Raw genomic sequence first — 22,981 nt, forward strand, 5'->3', positions numbered from 1 at the left:
CCCTCAGTTGTATTCTTTTTTCTGAAGAGGCAAGAATTGAGGTTGCTGCAGACCCATACAGGTTAACGGCCGGTAACTCAGATACCTGCCACCACGAACAAACCGACCAACATATAGTGCCCTCTTTACTGTAGATAAGACAAGGGCAGGCCCATGATGTGGGTTTTGAACCAGTTCTATGGGTTCATATTTAGTCTTTGCGCAAATATTAGTGGTGTTCAGGAGTGGTTAGAGACCACTGTTTTCTATATTGAAAGAGGGCATGATTATCATACACTATCATAATATCAAGAGAAAAATATGCCACTTCAGCTCCTTTCCCCCTTTATAATTTTGCTATTTTCTTACCTCAAAAATGGATCCTACTAATTTCTTCCCTTTGGTAGCATCACAGATAGAACAGAATATACAAGCCAAGAAAAAAAAAAAAAAGGCAGCTGCCCTTTACAGTTTTCAGTGCTGACAAATTTATTTTGGTTGCATTTCCAAATGTGCAAAGCCATTAACACAACTCCATTTGGCTAAAATCTCATTAGGGATCACTTCTGACATGAGGTCCAACTTCAGCCAGAGAACTGATTTGGGACACTTCCAGGGATTATCTTGTCATTTGAATATCGAGGAAGGAGAGGCTGGGTGACCCAAGACTCTGGACCTCCTTTCTATCCTAGAGCTCAGGATCTCAGAGCTTTTGGCTCAGAACCTCTGCCAGAGTGAAGTTGTGGTTCTCCGAGAGATGGGGTCATTGTTATTATTATTCCAGTCTCCAAGGCAAAATACATTGTGTGACCAGGGATGTAGGTAGTGCCAAAAACCACCTGGAAAAGACCCATAGCTGTCACAGGGCCACATTGAAATGTGAATCATTGAAACTGCTGAGCACTACAAAACCATGACAATTTTGTTTTTTACCCTCAGCCGGATGATAGTTAAATAAAAGGACCAAAGGTATTTAGAAGAATTCAACTTGCTAAAAGTGACATTTATTTTCTTCTGACTTACTATGGCCCACATGATGTTATTCTAACTGACCTATTTAGAAACATTTAAGAGTAATATAACAAGCAGTTGGTGGAGGATTGGCAATTTTCTTAAGCTGGTTCATGCGTCACTCTGCTTTTGTTTGTCCAGCTGCCAGTATAAATTATGATCTGTTGAAGTGGATCTTGCTTGGCCTTCTCTGAAGTTGGCCCGAACATTTGGACAATCACATGGACCTCTTTCTGAACAAGTGCATCATTCGATGGACTAATGTAGCTCAGATGATGCAGATATTCTGTGAGCACAGAGGCAATCACTATTGGTGGGAAAATGAAGCAAGGAGAAAGACCAAAGGACACTTGTGTTTGTCCAGTTCTAAATGTTACTCAATGTGCTGGGACAGTGTGATACTGAGACCTCACTGATGTGTCTAGACATCTGGGATTTCACAGATGTTCCCACCGAATCTCTTGACTGCCTATTTACCCTACACATGCCTTCTTCCCTTCTCCTTATCAGTTTCTTCCTCCACTTTTCCAAGTATCCACCTTCTTCAGGAATTGGCATAGGCTCCTCTGGCAGCTGGTCTGACCACCTCACACTGAGGCTGACAATGGCATATGAACAGTGTGAGAGACTGTGACCCTTAGGTATAGAGTTGTTTCCTTTCAACCCATTTTTATTCTCTCTTTCACTACACTAAGTTCACTTTTGTCAAAAATGTAATTCTATTACTCCCTTTATGATGACCTTCCCAACCATGCACAATTTTTAAAGTTAGAAAATTGTCAGAACATGTTTCTTCTCCTCTTCCTTCAAAAATCTGGACATTCTCCTTCCTTTCATCCCTTGCCCTCCCACCTCCTCACTCTCACAATTTCCCCCCTCCCCTCAGGGTTCTTGGACACCAGCAGAAATGCCCTATATGTGCTATATCATATGTACATGTGTGTATAATTGTGTGCCAAGTGCTTTTTGTATGTTACTTCTTTTTAATTCTCACAACAACCCAGGGAGGTAGATTATTATCCCTTTTTTAAAGAGGAAAAAAAAATCAGGTTTAAGAAGGTTAGGTGACTTGCTGACAAGCCTGCAGCTGGGAAACAGTGGGGCTGGACATATGCTGGAGGTGGCTGTGTGTTTCCAGAGGATGTGCTCTCAACTGCCCTGCTAGGCTGCCTTTCACTTCCCTCCCCTAATATAGGAAAAGATTGTGGTAAATGTGAGGCTGACATTTGAATAAGCTGGAGATATCCTAGAGCTAGTAAAACAGAAGAAAGAATTCTTATGGCTTAATTGCCACCATCTCCTGGAAAAGAAAAATATATTTTTCTATGTTATAGGTTTTTTCAGCTTTTGGGTACCACTTGTTACTCTTCAGATCCTTGAAAAGTTGGCTTGAGGATGTGGTCTTTGGCCAAGTATACAAATTTGGGGGAGTTAAGGGATTACACGGCTGACGTTACATTGTAGTGGGAGTATGTACACTTAAAAAACCCTCTGTTTAATAAATGACTGAAAATTACAAGAAAAGTGGGTAATATGGGATGACTTTTCCACCACAATGTTGGGAAATTGTACTCTTTGCTTTAGTTACTGTTAATCAGAGATAGATATTGCACATTGTGGTTTGTGAAGGACAATTTGACTTGAGATGTTAAAGGGGCACACATAAAAGGTACCTGTCATTTGAGTTTTCAAGAGTTTAGTTTAATCAGAATGCAAAGATTTTTGTATCATTTTCTTTCACTCATACTAAGGTCATTATTGTCTTTAACTTTCAGATGTGTAAATAACTGAACAACCAAAAAGTATTTATTGAGTCTATATTATGTACAGATTACTTTCCTAGATACTATGGGGGCAGAGACGATTATAGTCTTTGTCCACCAAGAAAAAAAAATTGTGGTTGTGTGGTAGTTAGCAGATTGATCCACATAAAACAGAGAAGGAATAATACAGTATTTAGTCAAATACAAAATAGAGTGGTGTCATCTATAGGATAATTCAGAGAAGTGAGATAAACATTGGTTTGCACTACTTCCTGTTGTCCCCAAAAAGGTTTTGAAACAAAAGACATGAGACAACTTGTGGAAGTGTTTAGATAGCTTGTAGAAAAGATCTGCAGAGGTGAAGAGAAAATGAGTTTACACCACTGGGGAGACATACTGTGAAGGCTGGATGACAGCACATCAGTGTAAAACATGGCTGACTGAATATTTTAAGCCCACGATTGGGACCTACTGCTCAGAGAAAAAGATTTCCTTCAAAATATTACTGCTTATTGACAATGCACCTAGTTACCCAAGAGCTCTGATGGAGATGCACAAGGGGATTCATGTTGCTTTCATGCCTGCTAACACAACATCCATTCTGCAGCCCACAGGTCAAGAAGTAATTTTTACTTTCACATCTTATTATTCAAGAAATACATTTTGTAAGGCTATAGCTGCTGTAGATAGTGAATCCTCTGATGGATCTGGGCAAAGTAAATTAAAAACCGTCTGGAAAGGATTTATCATTCCAGATGCCATTAAGAACACTTATGATTCATGGGATGAGGTCAAAACAGTCACATTAACAGGAATTGGAATGAGTTGATTCTAACCCTTACGGGTGACTTTGAGGGAATCAAGATTTCAGTAGAGGAAGTAGCTGCAGATGTGGTAGAAAAAGCAAGAGAACTAGAATTGGAAGTGAAGCCAGAAGATGTAACTGAATTTCTTCCATCTCATGATCAAATTTGAACAGATGAGCTGCTTCTTATGAATAAGCAAAGAAACTGATTTCTTAAGATGAAATCTACTCATGGTAAAGATGTTGTGAATATTGTTGAAATGAAAACAAATAATTTATAATATTTCATAAACTTAGTTTATAAAGCAGCATCAGGATTTGAGATAATTGACATCAATTATAAAAGAATTTCTACCATGAGTAAAATGCTATCAAACAGTATTGCACACCACAGAGAAATCTTTTGTGAAAGGAAGAGTCAACTGAGGGGACAAGCTTTATTGTTGTCTTATTTTAAGAAATTTCCACAGCAACTCCAAACTTCAGCAACCACCACCCTGATCAATCAGCAACTGTCAACATTGAGATGAGACCCTCCATCAGCAAAAAGATTACCATGTCGCTAAAGGCTCACATGATAGGGAGCATTTTTTTAGCAATAAAGTATTTTTAAATTAAGGTATGCACATTTTTAGGCATAATGCTATTGAGCATTTAATATAATATAGTATAGTGTAAACATAACTTTTTATATTCACTGGGAAAACAAAAAATTCATGTGACTCATTGATATCCACTTTATTGTGGTGATCTGAAACTGAATCTACAATATCTCAGAGGTATACCTGTAGCCTATTCTGGTATTATTGAGTTTGAAGTTATCTCTTAGAAGGTAGTGTGGAGTATGAGGTTGGAATTTGAGTGAAAAGTTTAGTCTCAAGATAAAGACCTATAGACAATTTTCTTAGAGAAGTACTATTAAGAGATAAGGGACTCAAGGCCTGAGATTTAAGGCAGTGGCCCCCAACCTTTTTGGCACCAGAGACTGGTTTCATGGAAGACAATTTTTCCACAGACCAGGGAGGGGGTTGATTCAAGTACATATTGTATACTTTATTTCTATTATTATTGCATTGTAGTATATAATGAAATAATTATACAATTTACTGTAATTAGGATCAGTGGGAGCCCTGAGCTCGTTTTCTCACAGCTAGATGGTCCCATCTGGGGTTGATGGGAAACAGTGACAGATCATCAGGCATTGGATTCTCATAAGGAGTGCACAACCTAGATCCCTTGCATGCACAGTTAACAATAGGGTTCATGCTCCTATGAGGATCTAATGCTGCTGTTGATCTGACAGGAGGCAGGGCTCAGGCAGTAATATAAGAGATGGGGAGCCCCTGTAAATACACACGAAGCTTTGCCGACTCGCCTGCCACTCACCTCCTGCTGTACTGCCCAGTTCCTAATGGGCCATGGACTGGAACCAGTGGGAGAACCCTGATTTAAGGGATACCAAAAGTTACAAGGTAAAAGTGAGGAGGGGCAAATTAAACTTATTCAAAAACTGTCCTGAAATAAGTAGAACTTGTGAAAAATTTGAGTCATGGAAAAGTAAAAATTGTAGAGAAAGTCTACTGAAAAGGCTGGAAAGGGAAGGAATACTTGTAGATGTGATATGCTTCATTGTGAGTGAGATGCCTCCCTTCCACATTTATTTCTTTCAGAAATGCAAGAAAACAAGGTTGCAAGTTTGAAGATTTAATTTTAAGAGAAAAAAAGATGTATTTCTCTAAGAATGGGGGTGAGGGATACTAAATTAGACATAGGCACACACACACACAAACAATGTTGTGAGATAGAAATGAGAGTAAATTTGTTCGTTTATTCATTAATTCAGCCCATGCTTACTATTGTGCTAGGTATGTGTCAGCCCAGGGGGAGTCCAGGGATAAATGAGACAGGCTTCTCCTTATCATATTACCTGGTGAAGGAGGTAAGTGTGAAATTAACTGGCGACTATAACTGTATATATTCTTCTAAGCCAGTTGTTCTTGTGGTCCCCAGACCAGCAGTGTCATCAACAACTGAGAATAAGTTAGAAGAATAAATTTTTGAGCCCACTCCAGTCCTACTAAATCAGAAACTCTAAACCAGTTAATGGTGTGTTAACAAGCCCTCCAGGTAATGCTGATAAATGCTCAAGTTTGAGAGCCTCTGCTCTAAGAGAATTGAAAAGGTAAGGCCAATTACAAGGTGCGGGTGGAGTGGGGATTGAGAGGTCCTCTGGGGGCAAATCATCTATGACTTTCAAGGTATATGTTGGAAGAATTAACTTATGGTATCTGTGTATGGATGGGAAAAGAAGGTGGAAAGTATCATAAATGCATTTTAATATTGCCTTTTGTACACATTTGCTTTGCATTTCTTGACTGTGTCACGAGGGACTCTAAATTTGGGCATTTTCACTGGTGAAAGGGCAGGGAGGGAGGGGGTGAATAGTGGGGAGATTAGGTAGTAAGTAGAATCTTGAAATTTCTTCAAAACACATTACAAATAATCACTATATATCCATGGATCACCAGCCTAACACAATGACATCTTCACAATATTCAAGGCCATTATTTCTAGGATATTATATTATATAGCTTATTATACTATATTTATTTATTTTTATATATCTTTAAATGCAGATAAGGTAGAGTGAAACATGAGTATGATCATGGTTACAAAAATGCCAACATAGTTCCTTCTTCTTCTCTGTCATTCTTTCATTTATTTCCCTTGATTTTCTTTCTTTTACTTCCTAACTCCTTTCATTTTCCAAGGACTGTTCTCTGACCTATACATTTCTCTTTCTACCATCACTTCTTAAATGGCTAATACCTGTTCAAGAATTTTATGAGCCTTTAAATACTAGCTATTTTTATGTATAGTATTTTAAGAGTATTTTTGAGAGTCTATTGCTCTTTATAATAATCATAGCTTCTGAAATCTCATGGGATGCAGTCTTTGTTTGCTTCCAAATGTACACACTTTTATCTAATGACTCCTCTATAGTTAGCAACATATGACTAGGGCCTCAGAAGAGAGATTGTATATTCTGATTTTGCTTTTTTTCCCTTAAATTGATTTCCACTTCTTTCTCCCATCCATACAGACTTCTTACATTTTAAATCAGTTTCCATGCCTGAGCTAAGAAGATGCACTTACTTATTCACATATTCATTAATGCTCTGGTGTTGAGTGGTTTCTGGACAGAACCTGACCTTCAGTGTATTCTATGTGTTGGTCTCTTCTGTCCCAGTGTAATAAATCCTGACCATTACTCAATTCCCAGTACAATGTCTCCAGCTCTACAATTCGGTATTTCCAACCGGATATCATTTTAAACTGAACACATGCAAATTAAGCTTCTCATTTTATTCTTCAAATTTATTACCCAAATTCTTGGTCAAATTTTGTTTCCAAGCATCTAGGCTTAGAACTTTTGAAGCATTTAAACCTTATTATCAATCTACTTAATATATCCTGTTTCTTGGATATGCCCAATCACTCTGCCCCTACAAAACACTGTCTTTTATTTTTGTCTCTGTGCTTAATTTCTAACTATTTCCTTTATGTAGAAGTCTCTGTCTTCACCTCCACCAATTTTGTTCTTAGCACCCTTCAGATTCAGCTTAATTTTCATTTCCTGAAAAGAAATGCCCAGTTGACTTAATATTTGCAGATTTCCTTTCATTTTAAAATTTCCAGATGACTTTCTTGTACTACTTAATACATGAACATATTTAGGTATAAATTCTCTTCTATGGTTTTTAACAGTTCATCATATATGTCTTATTTCCACAACTAATATATAAGACACTTAAGAACACAGGCAGATGGGTTATCATTATTATTATTACTACTATTGTTGTTATATTTAGTGGTAAGCAAATGACTGAAAATAATTAGGAATCTAATCATTGTTTAACAATTGATGATTTATTTAATCATCACTTAAAAGGATTTTTAAGTGATTCTGCTTTGCTCCAAATTAATGGTATATATAGCAACGAGGAAATCAGGTTTTTCTCTTAGATAGAGGTTTGCATCCCAGCTGAAGCATTTCCTATCTTTGTGAATTTGAGCAAATTGCATAATCTCACTAAACCACAGTATTTTTAGTAGTAAAATAGAAATCTATGGAAACTTTCTCAAAGGTTATGAGTTGTCATGAGGATGCAATTTTATCTTAGAAGAGTTTCTGTCATAGGAAGCCTCAATAGGCCATGGCAGCTATTATTTTTATCATTATTTGCTGTCATTAAAGAATATTGAGTAACATATAAAAATAAATCAGAACAATATTAAAAGGAAAAGCAATAATTTAAAATCAGGACTAGCAAGAACACAAATATATCAGGGACATGAAATCTGAAGGATACGTAGATATGCAATCCAAGAGTGGCAGCTAATGGGACTTTCCCATTAAGTTCATCCAGGCCTTCTTCATAGTGAAATGACTGGAGAGAATTGATGATTCTGGCGAGAGCGCACATGGCTTTTGGACAGCCTAAGTTTATTCTGGCTGTGTGCCCAGGTTTTGGATTAGAAAAAGGCCATGCTGATATAGCTTTTGTTTATTTATAAAATTTAACAAACATCTTTTGAATGCCTACTATAGGCAAAATCTGAAATGATGCCATGAATAAGTGCGTTAACATCTCTCAGTCTACTTGACCACTGAATATACATCCTATTGGGCTTTATTTTGACATATTCTTGGCCTGTGGAAAACAAATAACCAATCCCTGTGTCACTATTGTTTTTCTTTTCTAGCATCGACTTAAAACACTGGCCAGAGTAGAACTTTATGGCTTATCATTTCTGTAGGGCAACCACATAATTTCTGCATGATCCTAACATCCTAGTCTTTCCCCCTCCACCGTATGACCAACACTCATACCCCAACTCCAACCATCTGCCCTTAACGTGCCTTTGGTTTATCATGGGTTTCACCAGATATAACCAATATTTCCTGTCAGAATTGTCCACGGATACCATAACTCATCTACTCACTATGAATGTGATTTTGCATATTTTCTAAGCCAGATGATTATAAATTCAATTATACAGTCTTTCAAATCTATTAAAGCCCAATGGTTCTACAATTCTTTTAGTGGAGAACAGCATAGCTCTCCAACTGGCTATTTTGCTGACAGCAACACAAATGCACTAGCTACTTGAAGAGTTCCTTCATGCTTATTCTTCTTCAGGGCTGGCAAAGTCCAGATTCATCAAATTTAGTTCAGCTTTGAGATTCTGCTTGACTCACCAGACACTTTGCTCTTTTTAGGAGCCTTCGGTTTATTGCCCAGGCTTTCTGAAGGATACCTAGCAAACAGAGAGAAAAAGATGTGTGCATTTTAAGTATTGATTAGAAAACTGAAGTGTGAAGGTTACCCCCTCTTTATCTGGGGCCATGCTACTGTACTGAGGAACAGCCACATACATTGCTAATTCAGGGCCTCATTTCCTTCATTGAACTGGAAGATAAAAGGATAGTCTCAAACTCAGTAGAACAAGAAAGTTAGACAAGGATCATTTAAAACATTGAAGGGTTATTTTCAGAGTAAGGTGACTGAATTAAGATTAAAGCTCCAGCCAGTTAGAAACTTCTGTAACATAACCAAACCCAATGAGAGAGATACCAGGCAAACTCAAATGTGATTTCAGTTTTATCTACATCTCAAGTTTTGTTATGTGTTTAGTAGTTCATTGAACATACTTTAATCTGCACTGTTTACCAAATTAATTTATATTAATTAGTAATTACCTTTTATGTTAAAGTTGCAAATGCATATAATTTTCGAAGTCAAATAGTTCTATAAAGTTAAAATAAAAAATACAATAATCCCATTTGCTCACTCCCGTCTATATTTCTGCTTTCAGGAAGCAACCACTTTTACCTTTTTAAAAAATTTCTTATTGGTAGTTAACTCCATATTTCCAAGTAATATAGATATTTCTTTATTTTTTAGATAGCTATTTTCATTAAAAATACTTTCAAATTTTATTTAGATTTGGGGGTACATGTGAGGGTTTTTTACATGGGTCTATTAAGTGATGTTGAGGTTTGGGGTATGGATGATCCCATCACCCAGGTAGTGAGCATGTACCCAATAGGTAATTTTTCAATCCATGGCTCTCTTTCTTCCTCCGTAGACTCCAGTGTCTATTATTCCTGTCTTCATGTTCATGTGAACTCAGTGCTTAGTTCCCACTTATAAGTGAGAACATGTGGTATTTGGTCTTCTGTTCCTGTGTTAATTGGCTTAGGATAATGACCTGCAGCTGCATCCATGTTGCTGTAAAGGACATGATTTCATTCTTCTTATGCCTGGGTAGTATTTCATGGAGTATATAGACCACATTTTCTTTATCCAATCCACCATTGTTGGGCATCTAGGTTGATTCCATATCTTTGCTATTGTAGTAGTGCTGCAATGAACATATGAGTGCATGTGTCTTTTCTGTAGAATGTTTTTTTTTTCCTTTGGGTGTATATCCAGTAATGGGATTGCTGGGTTTAATTGTAGTTCTGTTTCAGCTATTTTCCAAAATTTCCCTGTTGTAGCCAGCCTTCAAGATGACCCTCAATAATTCTCAATTACTGGTTCATGGCTTTGTGTAGTCCTCTCTCACATTGAATAGGTTCGAGTGACCCATGTTAACAATAAGATGTTGTGAAAATGCTGGTGTGTTACTTCTACAGGTAGGCCATACAACACATTGTATCTTCTATCTTGCTCCCGCTTGGATCATTCACCCTGGAGGAAGCCAGCTTCAATGCAGTGAGGACGATCAGACAGCTCAATGGAGAGGTCTGTGTGGTGGGGTCCATGTATGCTGGCCTCCTGCCAGAAGCACTCAGTTGCCAGTCCTGTGGATGAGCCACCCTGGAAGTTAATCCTCCAGCCCCATTTAAGCTGCATGCATAGGAATAGATTGTAATACATATATATTTTATAAAATTTCTCAAATATTTTGGTAATACAGTATTTTGGCATTTTATAATTATATATTTATTATATAAATGTATAATAGATATAATATGTAAATATGTAATGATATATATTTATATCCTAAAATATATAATGTGAATTACACAGAGCACTCAAATTTGAAAATATGCTTTGTGTGTTAATAGTCGAGGCTCTTGTAAGGCAGGTCAAGGCAGTTGAACTTGGCCCTGTGGACAATGGAGAGCCAGTAGAGAGTTATATGTAGATGAGTTAAATGATTCAGTTTCTTTTATAGGAAGGGAGCTGAAAGCAGTGTGAATAATGGATAGGAGGAGAGTCACTAGAGTAAGAAATATCAGCTAGAAGGTGATTCTTCTAATTCTAGAAAAAGATAATGGCATTAACTTTTAAGCAGTCACAATAACAATGATGATGATAAAAAGGGTAGATTGGCAAAACAGGTCAGAGATTAAAAATACACATGTTTTCCAGAGTTATTGATTGTATGAAACAAGGTGAGACAGTGAGGAACAAAGGATGATTTGGGCCTCTGTCTTAGGGAGACAGAATAAAATAATAGCTTTTTATTTATATGCCACATCACAGCTTATGAGCCCTTTCACATATAGTGCATTTTGTTGTTTCAGCAATCTTGTGATGAATTAATATGTATTAAATTAAAAATATGCTTTACATAGTAATCTTGCAAAGGTTCTCACCACTGCTAAATAACTTCTTTGTAAGATGCTGAGTGTTCTTTTCCCGTTTTTTTTTTTTTTTTTTTTTTTTTTTTTTTTTTTTTTTTTCCTGAGACTGAGTCTCCCTCTGTCACCCAGGCTGGAGTGCAGTGGTGTGATCTTGGCTTATTGCAAACTCCGCCTTCCAGGTTCAAGCAATTCTCCTTCCTCGCCCTCCTGAGTAGCTGGGACTACAGGCGCTGCCACCATACCTGGCTAATTTTTGTATTTTTAGTAGAGACGGCATTTCACCATGTTGGTCAGGCTGGTCTTGAACTCCTGACCTCAGGTGATCCGCCAGCCTCAGCCTCCCAAAGTATTTGGATTACAGGAGTGAGCCACCATGCCCAGCCCATTTTTTTTTTCATATAAAATAGAGGTTGACTTGTGTTCTCCACTTCAAAGACACTTGGGCATACCTCTATTGTCTTTAGTTCTCTCCATGTTATTAGATAGATCGCCTTTTCCAATAGCTGATTCAGGCATGTGTGCAGTAGATTGTCTCTCTGTGTCTCTGAAAGCATAGTGATTTAGATAGTACTTCTCAAACCTTAATGTGCATATGAATCATCCAAGATTCCTGATAAAATGAAGATTCTGATTTAGTGGGTCTTGGCTGGACCTGAAATTCTGCATTTCTAACAAGCTTCCAGGTGATCTCAAGGGTACTAGTCCACAGAACATATTTCAATTAGAAAAGAATTAGACTAAAGTCAAATGCGTATGTGACACATACACACATACATACATACACACACACACACACACACACACACACACACACACACACACATCAAAGTAGCTTTGCTTAAGCAGGTGTACCATTCTGGAATGCTTACATCTGATTTCCATTTTAAAATAACAACCATTTTCTCACAGGTTTCAAGATGCTGTCAAATGTGTATGCATTTCTTCTCAGTAATATAACTACATTCCATTTCTGTCTCTGTTGGCAAGCAGGACCTAAAGGTTTCAAAACATGTCAATGGTCTTTTTCAAGAAGAGTCCTCATAAAAAAAACCACCTCATTGTTAGTTGTTCATTAGCAGTCCTCTTACTGACAACTTGGATGTATGCCTCTTAATTTTGCAAGTATTTTAAATTACAATTACCTCCAAAGCATTTCAAATACTTCTTCTGGCAATAATGTCTGCTTGGAAGTAGAATTCTTAACTCTCCTCCCACAGGTCTTTTCTTTTATGATTCCATAGCCTTGTGGGTTTCCTTAATAGTCTGAAATTCCACAATATAATCCATGTGTGCTGAAAGACATTTGAAATCATTGACATGCCTCAGGGTCTCCGGATTAAGCAACTATCAGCTCTGCCCTTATGTAATTGGACTCAGAGGTGATCTCCTGTTTAGATGCATCTCAGAAATTCCTTCTCCTCCTCCTCCATCCAGCCACTTCCTGCACTTAGAGGAAATCCATTTTTGGTTTAGACAAGTTTGTCAAGCATCACATTTTTATCCCTATGGAAATCTTTCAAGTCAAACCCCAAGAGGTGGACAATACCTCTTTGTGTATATGACAAAGGGTGTAGTCTTAAATATAACTTTCGATTCTTATGAGGTTCTAAGCAAGAACTCAGTCACCCTGGAGAATGAAAGGCTCATGACTGCTGTTCAGGTATTAAAAGTCCTTTTGTTCCTCAGATAGCTCGGAAACTGTGTGAGATATGTAGAGAGTAAAGGCTAATGTGTGCTGCCACTAATTTCTCAAAAAGTCCACAGATCTTAGAGCTGGATGGCCTACAGAGAGTTTCTCATCTAACCTCTGATTTAATTCAGGAATCCTTAATATAGCATATTTGAGATTCATTGAAGGTGCCATGAATACTTTCCGAAGTGGTGCAACCCTAGTTGGACAGCTCCACTTGTTAAGATCTGCAGCTGTGAACAACCATGTGAATTTCCTCTAGTTGCTCCAATGTTTCATAATATCCTTGCTCACCTCCTGAGTTTATATTATCTGTTTATGCCTTTTCAAGTTTAGTATTAATTCCTTGTTTAAAGCTCTCAATATTTCAGCTATGGCTCTCCTAAAATGATCTCACTTTAGTTAGGAGTTGAATAGTCATCAAAATGTGTCAAAACCTGGACTTTGGTATATATTATTATAAAGTCTGTATCTCATCACTGTAGTTTGAATTTTAGTGACACCTCTGGTACACCTCACTACCCTCTTAAAGAACTTGATGATGTCTGTCTCACCATAGAACGTGAATCTTTTCTCTCCCATTTTTAGGTGCACCAATGAAGAGTTAAACAGTATGCATTTGACCACACATACTACTCGTGATCCAACTGGGAATATATCCTAGGAAACTTGGCTGCCTGTCCAGTGTGCCACATGACCATCATTTCTGATGACTGTAAATTCACATAGTATTTCTTCTGCTGAAACATGTGGGAGACAATCACATTAGCAAGCTGGAAAAACTCAGTGTAAGTTAAGTAAGTTTCTAAACTGAAGAGCATGTGTTTTCCAGGATTCCTATTGCTACTGACTGTAAGTGGTCCACATTTTGTTAATGAGATCATGACGCATTTTGGGGAGGGTCCTTTCATTATAGAGCCCCAATGTTCACATTCTTCTTCTTGCTTTGCCTGACATAGACTTTGCCCCTGTGACATCCTCCTAACAAGGCACTTCTAATTGTTGGCAGCTGCTGCTGCTGTTAAAATTCTTCATGGCCTCTGTGTTATGCCCTCTAATACGTTTCCTGAGAGGCTGAGCTATTCTCTGCTTAAAATTTCAACTATATGCTCTAAACCTGAAACAGATGTTATCTTGGCTGCTGTCATTTGCCATGAGCTTCTCTATTCACATTTTATACAAGGCAGGTAAAAAGCAAGTAATTTCTGACCTCACTCTGTAGAGAAAGAAAAAAGGGAGAGAAGGTAAAATAAGAGAGAGAAGAAGAAATATATAAAGCACAGGAATGCAGCCACATGGAAGCAGAGAACACAGCCACTTGAGCATCTATTATCCTAATATCATATGCTATAGTTTGGTTACTACCGATTTGCCTGGCATCCCTCTCGAATCATATTTGTGGCCACCCAGATTAACTATGTTAGCTGATCTCTTGATTTAATATCAGCTTGTTCTTTTTAGCTCCCATGTCATTTACTGTCTTAAAAAAATGTACTGCTTGTTACTCAACCGTCTGTTTTTTCATGAACCCACAGTCTTTTTTTTTGTCTTTGTTTCTTCTTTTTTGTATGGGAACCAGGAACTAGAAAGCATAAAATGAGAGAAATTACTCACAGAAAAGGTGGAAGCCCAGAGAAAAAGGGGTTTGTCTTTTATGGCTTGTACTTTGTAAGCTGTGGGTGTGACTCAATTTCCTCACCACCCACATAAAAAGGTTGCCACCCAATCACTGTTTTTTTCTACCCCAAACCCCTCCCCTTTGATTTTGGCTAAGAGAGACCCTTAGAAAGACTGCCCTTTCTGGACGTTGCAAACTGTGACATATAAAAGCTGTTAGCTGCTCCTCTAGCCAGCAGCATTCAAACCTTGCAGAGCTTTGCTCTCAGAGAGTTTGTAAAAAGACACACTCCTCTTACAAGAGTTCATGCTACCACATAGCAAAGAACCTTAAATTTTTGGAAGAACAATATATTCATTTTGGCATTGTGCAGAGGTAAGCTATTTAGCTCAACAAGTTTATATTGCATGCATTGATTTTAAAGTAGCTCACATTTTTTTAAAGAAATGAGATTGGATTACTATGACTTTTTTGTATGTGTTCTATCACTTGGTGTGTCTATATGTCTGGCAGACATTATCAGCACATTCTCTGTTGTTACCTGTGATTCATTTTTTCTTCACTCTCAAGGTGAATTTCAATTGCTGAAAATTTCCCACTGAAAATATGCAGTAATATATTTTGTGGTTCAGACATTTGGGGCAAATGGTTCACATTCATTTTAGGGTTAGTGGTCATGCTGTTTATTTTTCTCTGCTATACAAAGTTCCTCTTAGGGGTCTGCCTCATGGCACTAAAAAATGAATAAAGATTCTACTGTAGGTTATCTCCTAGGCTTGAGTTCAACATTTGTTTGGATTTTTGAAGAAAGTCAAATCAAGCAATGCTCCCAAATGATGACTTTGTAAATTCATACCCTCTGGCCCTATTTTTTTTCATAGACCCTAACTCTACCTTTCTGCTTTAAAGCAAAGTAAACTCGGTGGCCTCTTCTTCTCCACCCCTCAAAATGATAGCAATCTCTGCCGTCAGCAGTGCACTCCTGTTCTCCCTTCTCTGTGAAGCAAGTACCGTCGTCCTACTCAATTCCACTGACTCATCCCCGCCAACCAATAATTTCACTGATATTGAAGCAGCTCTGAAAGCACAATTAGATTCAGCGGATATCCCCAAAGCCAGGCGGAAGCGCTACATTTCGCAGAATGACATGATCGCCATTCTTGATTATCATAATCAAGTTCGGGGCAAAGTGTTCCCACCGGCAGCAAATATGGAATATATGGTAAGAAGAATTCTTTTTTTTTTTTTTTTTAAGTTCTGAGTGAGAATGCTTTATATTGTACATTAGCAGAATCTCAAACGACCACGAGTGTTTATATGTCCGGGTATATGGACTTTTTACATATTTTAACCTAAGGTTCTTATGTGCCTAATAATGTTGAGTACTGTTGCATCACAGAATCAGAGAGACAGAGAGGTCCAGAGAGACAGAGACAGACAGATAGAGAGAGAGAATCTATGTAGACTTTCTTCTGTGAGTTCCATAGCTACTGGTGAATTGTATCTTATGTAAGAATCATAGATAAAAAGTGGGGTATGTTGACTGATCACATTTGGAAGATCCACTTTAAAAAAAGTCACATGAACTTTTTCTGTGCTTTCTTTATCTCACAGTCATATTTATCAGCTACATCATTTCTTGAAAATACTTCTTAAAATTATAGGTTTCATATGCATGATTTATTCTCTTTTCCCTTTTTTGGACAAAGTTCTTACTGACGCTAACCTATTTGTATTCTAAGAGAACATGCTGACTTTTTTCTCCTTGTGATTTAATGCTTTGCTGTCCAGATAACAGTGAAGCCAGAGCATTTGCACACTGTTCCAACTTGCCGTGAACACATTTTTTGCTCTTTCTTAAAAATAGACAATGTTTAAATCATTTTACTTAGAAAGTAAAAAAAAAAAAGTTAGTATTGAAAGGAAAAAGTCTTGTTAAAATTTTTATTTGGTTTTGAATTTATGCAAGGTTATGATTTAAAGTCCAGCATCTTACAAGAGCACAGCTTGGAGCCTGTTTAAGGCAATGAAGACCATCAATATGGTATTTCCAAATTGGGGTGAGGGGAGGGGGTACCACTAACAGTTTTATATGTGCTGAATTAAAATTTGGGATTTTTGTCATATTCTAGATTCACTTGTTTTATATAAATAAGTTATATTAAAAAGTTTGGCTAGTTGCAGATGCCAATGTCACAGGAAAACTAAAGACTTGCTAAATGATGTAACAGAGTCACAGTTCATAGAAGTACAATTTAGACTCTGTGAAAATGCATTTTCCTAGAATTTATAAAGACAGAGAAGATGTAATCAGTCCTGGTGTGTGAGGAGCAGTATAGTCTCATGATTAAGAATATGGGCTATATAATCTAAATGCTTGGGTTTGAATCCTAGTCCTGAAGTATATGCTGAATGAACTCATTACCACACTGTTTCATTTTCATCATCTCTAATATGAAGATAAAGGTGGTATCTGCCACACAGCATTGTTGTGAGAAATGTATGAGTTGACGAGTAATCAGACCAGAGCCTGTCGCTAACTAGATGTTCAACAAACATTAGTTTTGATGGGTTTCTTTGAACTTCTTGTGAAAGGTGCCCAGTGAAAACTCATTCAAGATCTAAAGACAAAAAGTTACCCATACAGAAGAGATGTTTTTAGAAGGCAATGTAAATATGTAAAAATTAGATGAGCAAATACATTTTTAAAATTACTAAAATGATGAAATAAATATGCCTAAGATACCATGCAAGCTCAGAAAAGCATAATATCCCAACTATGAGTTTAGAGAATTTGTAGCAATCACATGACTCTAAAGTGAGAACCAAGACTGCTGAGCCAGCTTTGAAGGCGAGCTCATCTGGGTTCAAATCCTAACTCTGCTGCTTACTTTGTGGCCTTGCACAAGTTATTTAATGTGTCTAAGACCCAATTCATTTATCTGTAAAATGAGAATAACAATACATATAATAACCAATCAAAGAATGCAATTCACTATTTTTATCCTATTGAGGTCAGAGCGTTCACCACGAGGAAAGGCATAGTTAGGTAAACACAGTATAAGTAGGTTGAAAAAAGCCACATTTTTTCTAGCTCTATTTTCCCTTACTTATCAAGAATTAATTCATTCCACATGCATTTATTTAATTGCCTCCGTATGCCAAGGACTTGACTAATTGTTTCCATAGACGATCTCATTTGATAGCTCACATTCTCCGTGTGAGGTTAACATTGTGATCTTCATTTTACAAATGAAATCACTGAGACCCAGAGATGTCAACGAGTAGGCCAAAGTGGTAAGGATAATGAATGGCACTGCTGGAATTAGAATTTAGGTCTGTGTAATTTCAAAGCCCATGCTTCTATTGGGGAGCATCTTCTCATTTGCTGCATTGAGGAAATGCCCCATGGCAGGACCCCTGAAGATGTCCAGTTGTCTTTCTTTCCTTCTTTAAAATGCCAGCTGAAGTCCTATAATATCCATGCTCTATTTATTATTCCATTCTTATTATTTTTTTGAATATCAGAACCACTATATATCATTTATTTTGTAAGAACTAGCTCCAATGCTGATTACATAGTAGGTGCTTTGTAAATGCTCCTTAATTCAGTAAAAGTAATGAGAACAGTAAGTGCTAGAAAGTAAAATAGGGCTTGTTTCAAATACTCATGTAAATACTGTGCATACACTTCATTCACACCTGTATTTGCTAATTTAATATTTATTAAATATTTAATATTTGTTGAGCTTGACTATATGTTAGGCTACATAATTGGGGATACATTCATGAATAAAATAGACATCTTTGGCTCCCTGGGTGGGGAATCAGACAATAAGCCAGGTAAATAAATAAGTTACATAGGATGTAAGATGATAAGGTTATGAAGAAAAACAAAGTGGCTTGTGGTAAGGGTTTGATTTTTAATAAGTGTTCAAGGAAGAGTCACTGAAAGAGCCTGGAGGCAGGCAAGGGAGTGAGCCACTCTCAGAGGTGAAGGAAGAGTGAGGAGTCTAGACAAAGGCCTGGAGGTGGGAGAATATCCATCAGTTCAGTTAGAAAAATGTGCTCAATTGAGTGAAATCATAAGTTAGAAGGACTCTTTGAGTAAACTGGTCACTGGAAAGAGTTCATCTAAATCCGTCATGAAGACCCAGAGGGACTTGGAGGGAAGTAAGTATAGTAGGTGGCTTGGAGATTGAAGCAGGGACTACAAGTGACTTGAATTCTCTAGGCTAGATGGAAAATGCAGATCTTAGTTTGATACTATTACCTTTAGTTAAACTTGTTCAACATTGATTTGGATTGTGAGCATGTGAAAGATAGAATTCCTAACCTGTTCTATGTACCTCAGAAACTTAGGACACCCCTCACTTGATACCTCACAGATATATGTGCTGTGATCACCAGCTGTGTGTTCAACTTCTCCTCAGTGAGTGATATCACCCAAGGGAACTTAACAGAAGATGGTCTTTGGCTCAGGGCTTCTAATTGCATCAACCTAGTTTGTAATTCCTTTTACCTACAACTCTCTGAGCCTTTTACCACTCCATTTTCCTTCCCTCTAAAGTCTCTTCCTTAGTTTGTTTATAATACTATCCTTCAAGCTTTTGATGCCAGAATGCTTCTAATATCCATGACCACAGATGATTTATCCTAGTTTTGAGCTGGGGTAGCCCTTCTTGTCTACTCTTATCATGTCTTGCTCTCATGAAGTGATTTACAGTTACTTTGTGCATTTCTTGCAAACTTTTTAATTTTGAGCTTTCTGGGTGCTGTGTCTATTTATTCATTTTTGTATCTCTGTTTTCTTGGGCAATTTCTTGTGTATAGAAAGTGATCAACCATTATTTGTTGAATTTAGATGAAATCCTTGTGAATTGTTATGTGTTTATAATTAGCATTAATTTTGATATTATAAATGTCTTAACAGAGTTTTTGTCATCATTTATAATGATATTTGATTCCACACCTGAATTAAAAAGTTTTTCTTAAATTCTAAAAAAAAAAACCATATAGATAGAACTTAAAATTTGCAAGTAAAACTTTTTTACTCTTGGCTTCTGTTCTACAATTAGTTTATTGACTAATTTCCAGAGCTTCTTGCACACCAGCTGTTTTTTATTCTTCCTGAGGGTAGCTTAAACCATGACTCTAAACCACAAACCACACTAGTTTCTTAGAATAAGAATTATCTCCAAAAGAATAAAATTGCAAGACCCACACATAGAGTAAAATTTGTAGGATGTTCTCTGAATTTAAGTCAATTGAATAAATTAATTGGAAAAACTTTGAGGTCCCTCCATGAGAGAAAGAGATCCAAAGAAAACAAACATTTTTGTCTTTAAAGTCTAAACAATGCAGTAAAAACAAAACAAATGGAAAAAAATTCCACTAAGGATATAATTCAGTATAATACACTGCTGTATAAGATTGATGTAATAAAAGAGGTACAGAAAAATACCATGGAGGAGTTGAAGAAGGGAGCGATAATCTCTAGTTGGCAGATCATGAAAGGCTCCTTGGAGGAGGAGCATGTGAAATAGATGCCCAGGAAGGGTCAAGGTTGGCTGTTACAGAAGGCAAAGCAATGCATGAACAAAATCTCCAGCAGAGAAAAACCATGACACTTGAGCTGTATTTTTGAAGAGTTTGAGAAAAGGTTGAGGATTCCTTACTCCAAAGGCAATTAGGAAGACTGTGAAGATTTTAGAGAAGGATTAGGGATGCGTTTTAGAAAGACGATCCTGGCAGTTGATGGAGCTGATATTGGCAGTGAAAGTGACCAGAGAGGTGGTAACTCCTGAGTAAGCAATGCCAATCCTTCAGGCAAAGATAAGGAAGAACTGCACAGCTGCTCCAACATAAAGTGGCAGGCAGGAGAACTCCCTGAAGTGTCATGGGTGAGACGGCAGCCTTCACAGATGGTATGGAGTGGTGGAAAGGCAGATGAGGGACAATGTGAATATAATGAAGGAAATGAACTGATCACCTTAAAACTGAAAAAAAAAAAATGTGTAATGTAATTTTAAGAAGCCAAAATAACTATATTGATAATACAGTATCTCTTTTATTTGTTTGATACCTGCAAATATTATTTGCAGAGCTACAGATATAAGGTTTCCTATCGTTTTTGGAAAAAAGAAAAATATTGGATACCAAATCACAGCAGGTAGTAAAGTTACAGAAAGCATGACTTAAATGAATGAATGGAGAACAGATTAATCCATGCTTGAAAAGAGCCCATGAACTATTTGCCTAGGATGATAATTTATGACTTGGGAATAAACAAAAATGCTGATTTTGTTTGTTTGGGCTTCATGTGGAAGAGAATGTGGAAAAGGTAAACTACTTTTTGTTTTTCTTTCTTCAGTAGTTGATTAAACACTTGTAGTATCTATCTTTATATATACATGTATATATCTTTTTTTTAACAAAGCCATATACTGTCCCACAAGGCGCATTTCCTCTCATTTGGGAAGGATAACTCAATTTTCTTGCTATAAACATGAGAATTTTAATGTGTATAATGTAAACCTCTCCAATGCATGCTTTCGTGACCACTAGAAGGCCTCCTGAGGGCCTCTGCCAGAAGGCAGTGTACTGAGAACAATTGCTGGCAGGAGGCGTTTTCTCCAGCACATTCAGAACTCTACATTCCTGCTCTCCTGGATGTAAAATCTTTTCAATGTCTTGGCTTCAGAAAGAGACTGGGGACATTTTGTAGGAATTTTCTTCCAAGGTGCGCGTTGCTTATTATCACTTTGATATGCCTGAAGAAGGTAGTAACCTTAAAGGTTCTTGCCTTTTGTTCCGCTCTCCCCACAGGGAGCCAGCCAAAGGTAAGAACATTTTGTTTGTCACCATTTTCAATATAGGTTCTGAAAAATGCAAACATAAAAGCAGTAACAGGATGTGATTTGAAACCTCAGCATCGGGTGGCAGGCAGAAAAGCTGTGAATCACAGGTAGGCCACATAGGTGGTGACTGTACTTCCGAGTATTGGACACAGTTTTTTTGGTGGAAAATGATATTTGACCAAATGCAACATTGTAGAAAAATAATTTTATTGTGTTTCTGTTGAATATTTATAGAGCCTAGCATCATGTCTGCTCCACAGAGAATATGCAGTGACTACTCAGTAACTATTTGTGGAATAATCAAATGAGGTCCTTTAACTTTTTCTGGTTAGTGTGTGACTGTGGTGCTCTGGGGGGCAAGAGTTGTACAATGTTCAAGCACTCACTCCATAATTTTTACTCGTGTGCCTGGCACTGTGTGCTGAGGGAGTCAGTGGGGAGCAAAGGGACTCTCTTTGGCAGGAAGTACTGTGAACAGACAAGTCAGGTGCAAGGCAGTGTGCTAAATGCTGAACTAGGATAGATACAGGGTTCTTTGGAATCCTGTGGGAAGACCTAGCTCAGATGTGGAGTGGGGGTAAGAAGGTAGGGAAGGCTTCCAGAAGGAATGATTTTAAATAGAAAATATACAAAATAAATAAAGTTATACAGGCGTGAGTTAAGGAAAGAGGGATCTGTAGTGGGTATAGGAGGATGTTCTGAGAGGGTATGTAGTACACTCGAGACATGGATAAAAACTCATTGAGGCTTGGATTAGTGTAGAGAAGAAAGAGTGATGTTTGATGAAGTTGAGGAAGGCACCCAGACATTTGTTCGAATTTCATTTTAAGATCCAGGGTAATCATTGAAGGTTTCAAGCAGGGAAGTTATATAATCAACGAAGTGAAGAAAAGATGCAGTCAAGAGGCTGTTAGGATAGTCTAGGTATCCTCAGCTACGTTTAAGGCAATAAGGATATAAAAAAACCATAAATTAGAACCGCGAAATATGTAAGGTACAAATCCATAGGAGTAAGTGGTTTACATGATGAAGTAGAATAAGGATTTATATTATGAGGCAGCCAAGGAGGATGCCTCCGTTTTTGACAAGGACAATTAAGTTTCTCTGAGTTAGAGAACACAAAATAAAGAGCAGAATTCTGGAAGCCATTAGTGGCTGCAGGTTTATCACCCAGGACACGCACCTCTGGAGGTTGAAAAAAGTAGCTAGTGTGGGGGAAGGAACATTCTCCTACTACAAAGAATTTTGGATGGGTATATCCTTCGGTAGTCAAAATGAACCACTTTGCATCATAGAGGTTGGGTAGTGTAGTGGAGACAGCATAGATGCATTATTTTATACCTGGGAATCTACTCAAAAAATATGCAAGAAAATACCCCCCTCTGTTTTTTTAATGGTGTCGTAAATTTAGTATTTATGAAAACCATTTACCATTAAATAGCTGTGAACTTGAGGTATTTGCTTGTCTATAAGAATTTCTGAAGAATAGTATGAAGTGGGCACAGAAGATATAAACTAACAGTTTAAAATGGTCAAGAAAGATGTTTGGCATAAAATGCAACCTAGACTGAGGCTTGGAGGGATAGGATTTGAAT

At 37.4% G+C, this 22,981-nt stretch overlaps 1 protein-coding gene across 2 annotated transcripts in view; it reads left to right on the forward strand.

Moving 5' to 3' along the window:
- The first annotated feature begins 14,703 nt into the window (after positions 1 to 14,703).
- Positions 14,704 to 22,981, forward strand: part of PI15 (peptidase inhibitor 15) — a 30,550-nt gene continuing 22,272 nt past the window's right edge. The window contains exons 1-2 of one of the 2 annotated variants that reach the window (XM_009455528.5): positions 14,704 to 14,901; positions 15,408 to 15,748. In XM_009455528.5, the coding sequence (XP_009453803.1) occupies positions 15,476 to 15,748 (273 nt within the window). In that variant the 5' untranslated portion in view covers positions 14,704 to 14,901; positions 15,408 to 15,475. The remainder of the gene's footprint in view (positions 14,902 to 15,407; positions 15,749 to 22,981) is intronic. The other variant, XM_001166363.8, reaches the window with a different exon arrangement.

This window comes from Pan troglodytes, chromosome 7 (genome assembly GCF_028858775.2).
Source record: "Pan troglodytes isolate AG18354 chromosome 7, NHGRI_mPanTro3-v2.0_pri, whole genome shotgun sequence".
In the NCBI taxonomy this organism is placed as follows: Eukaryota; Metazoa; Chordata; class Mammalia; order Primates; family Hominidae; genus Pan; species Pan troglodytes.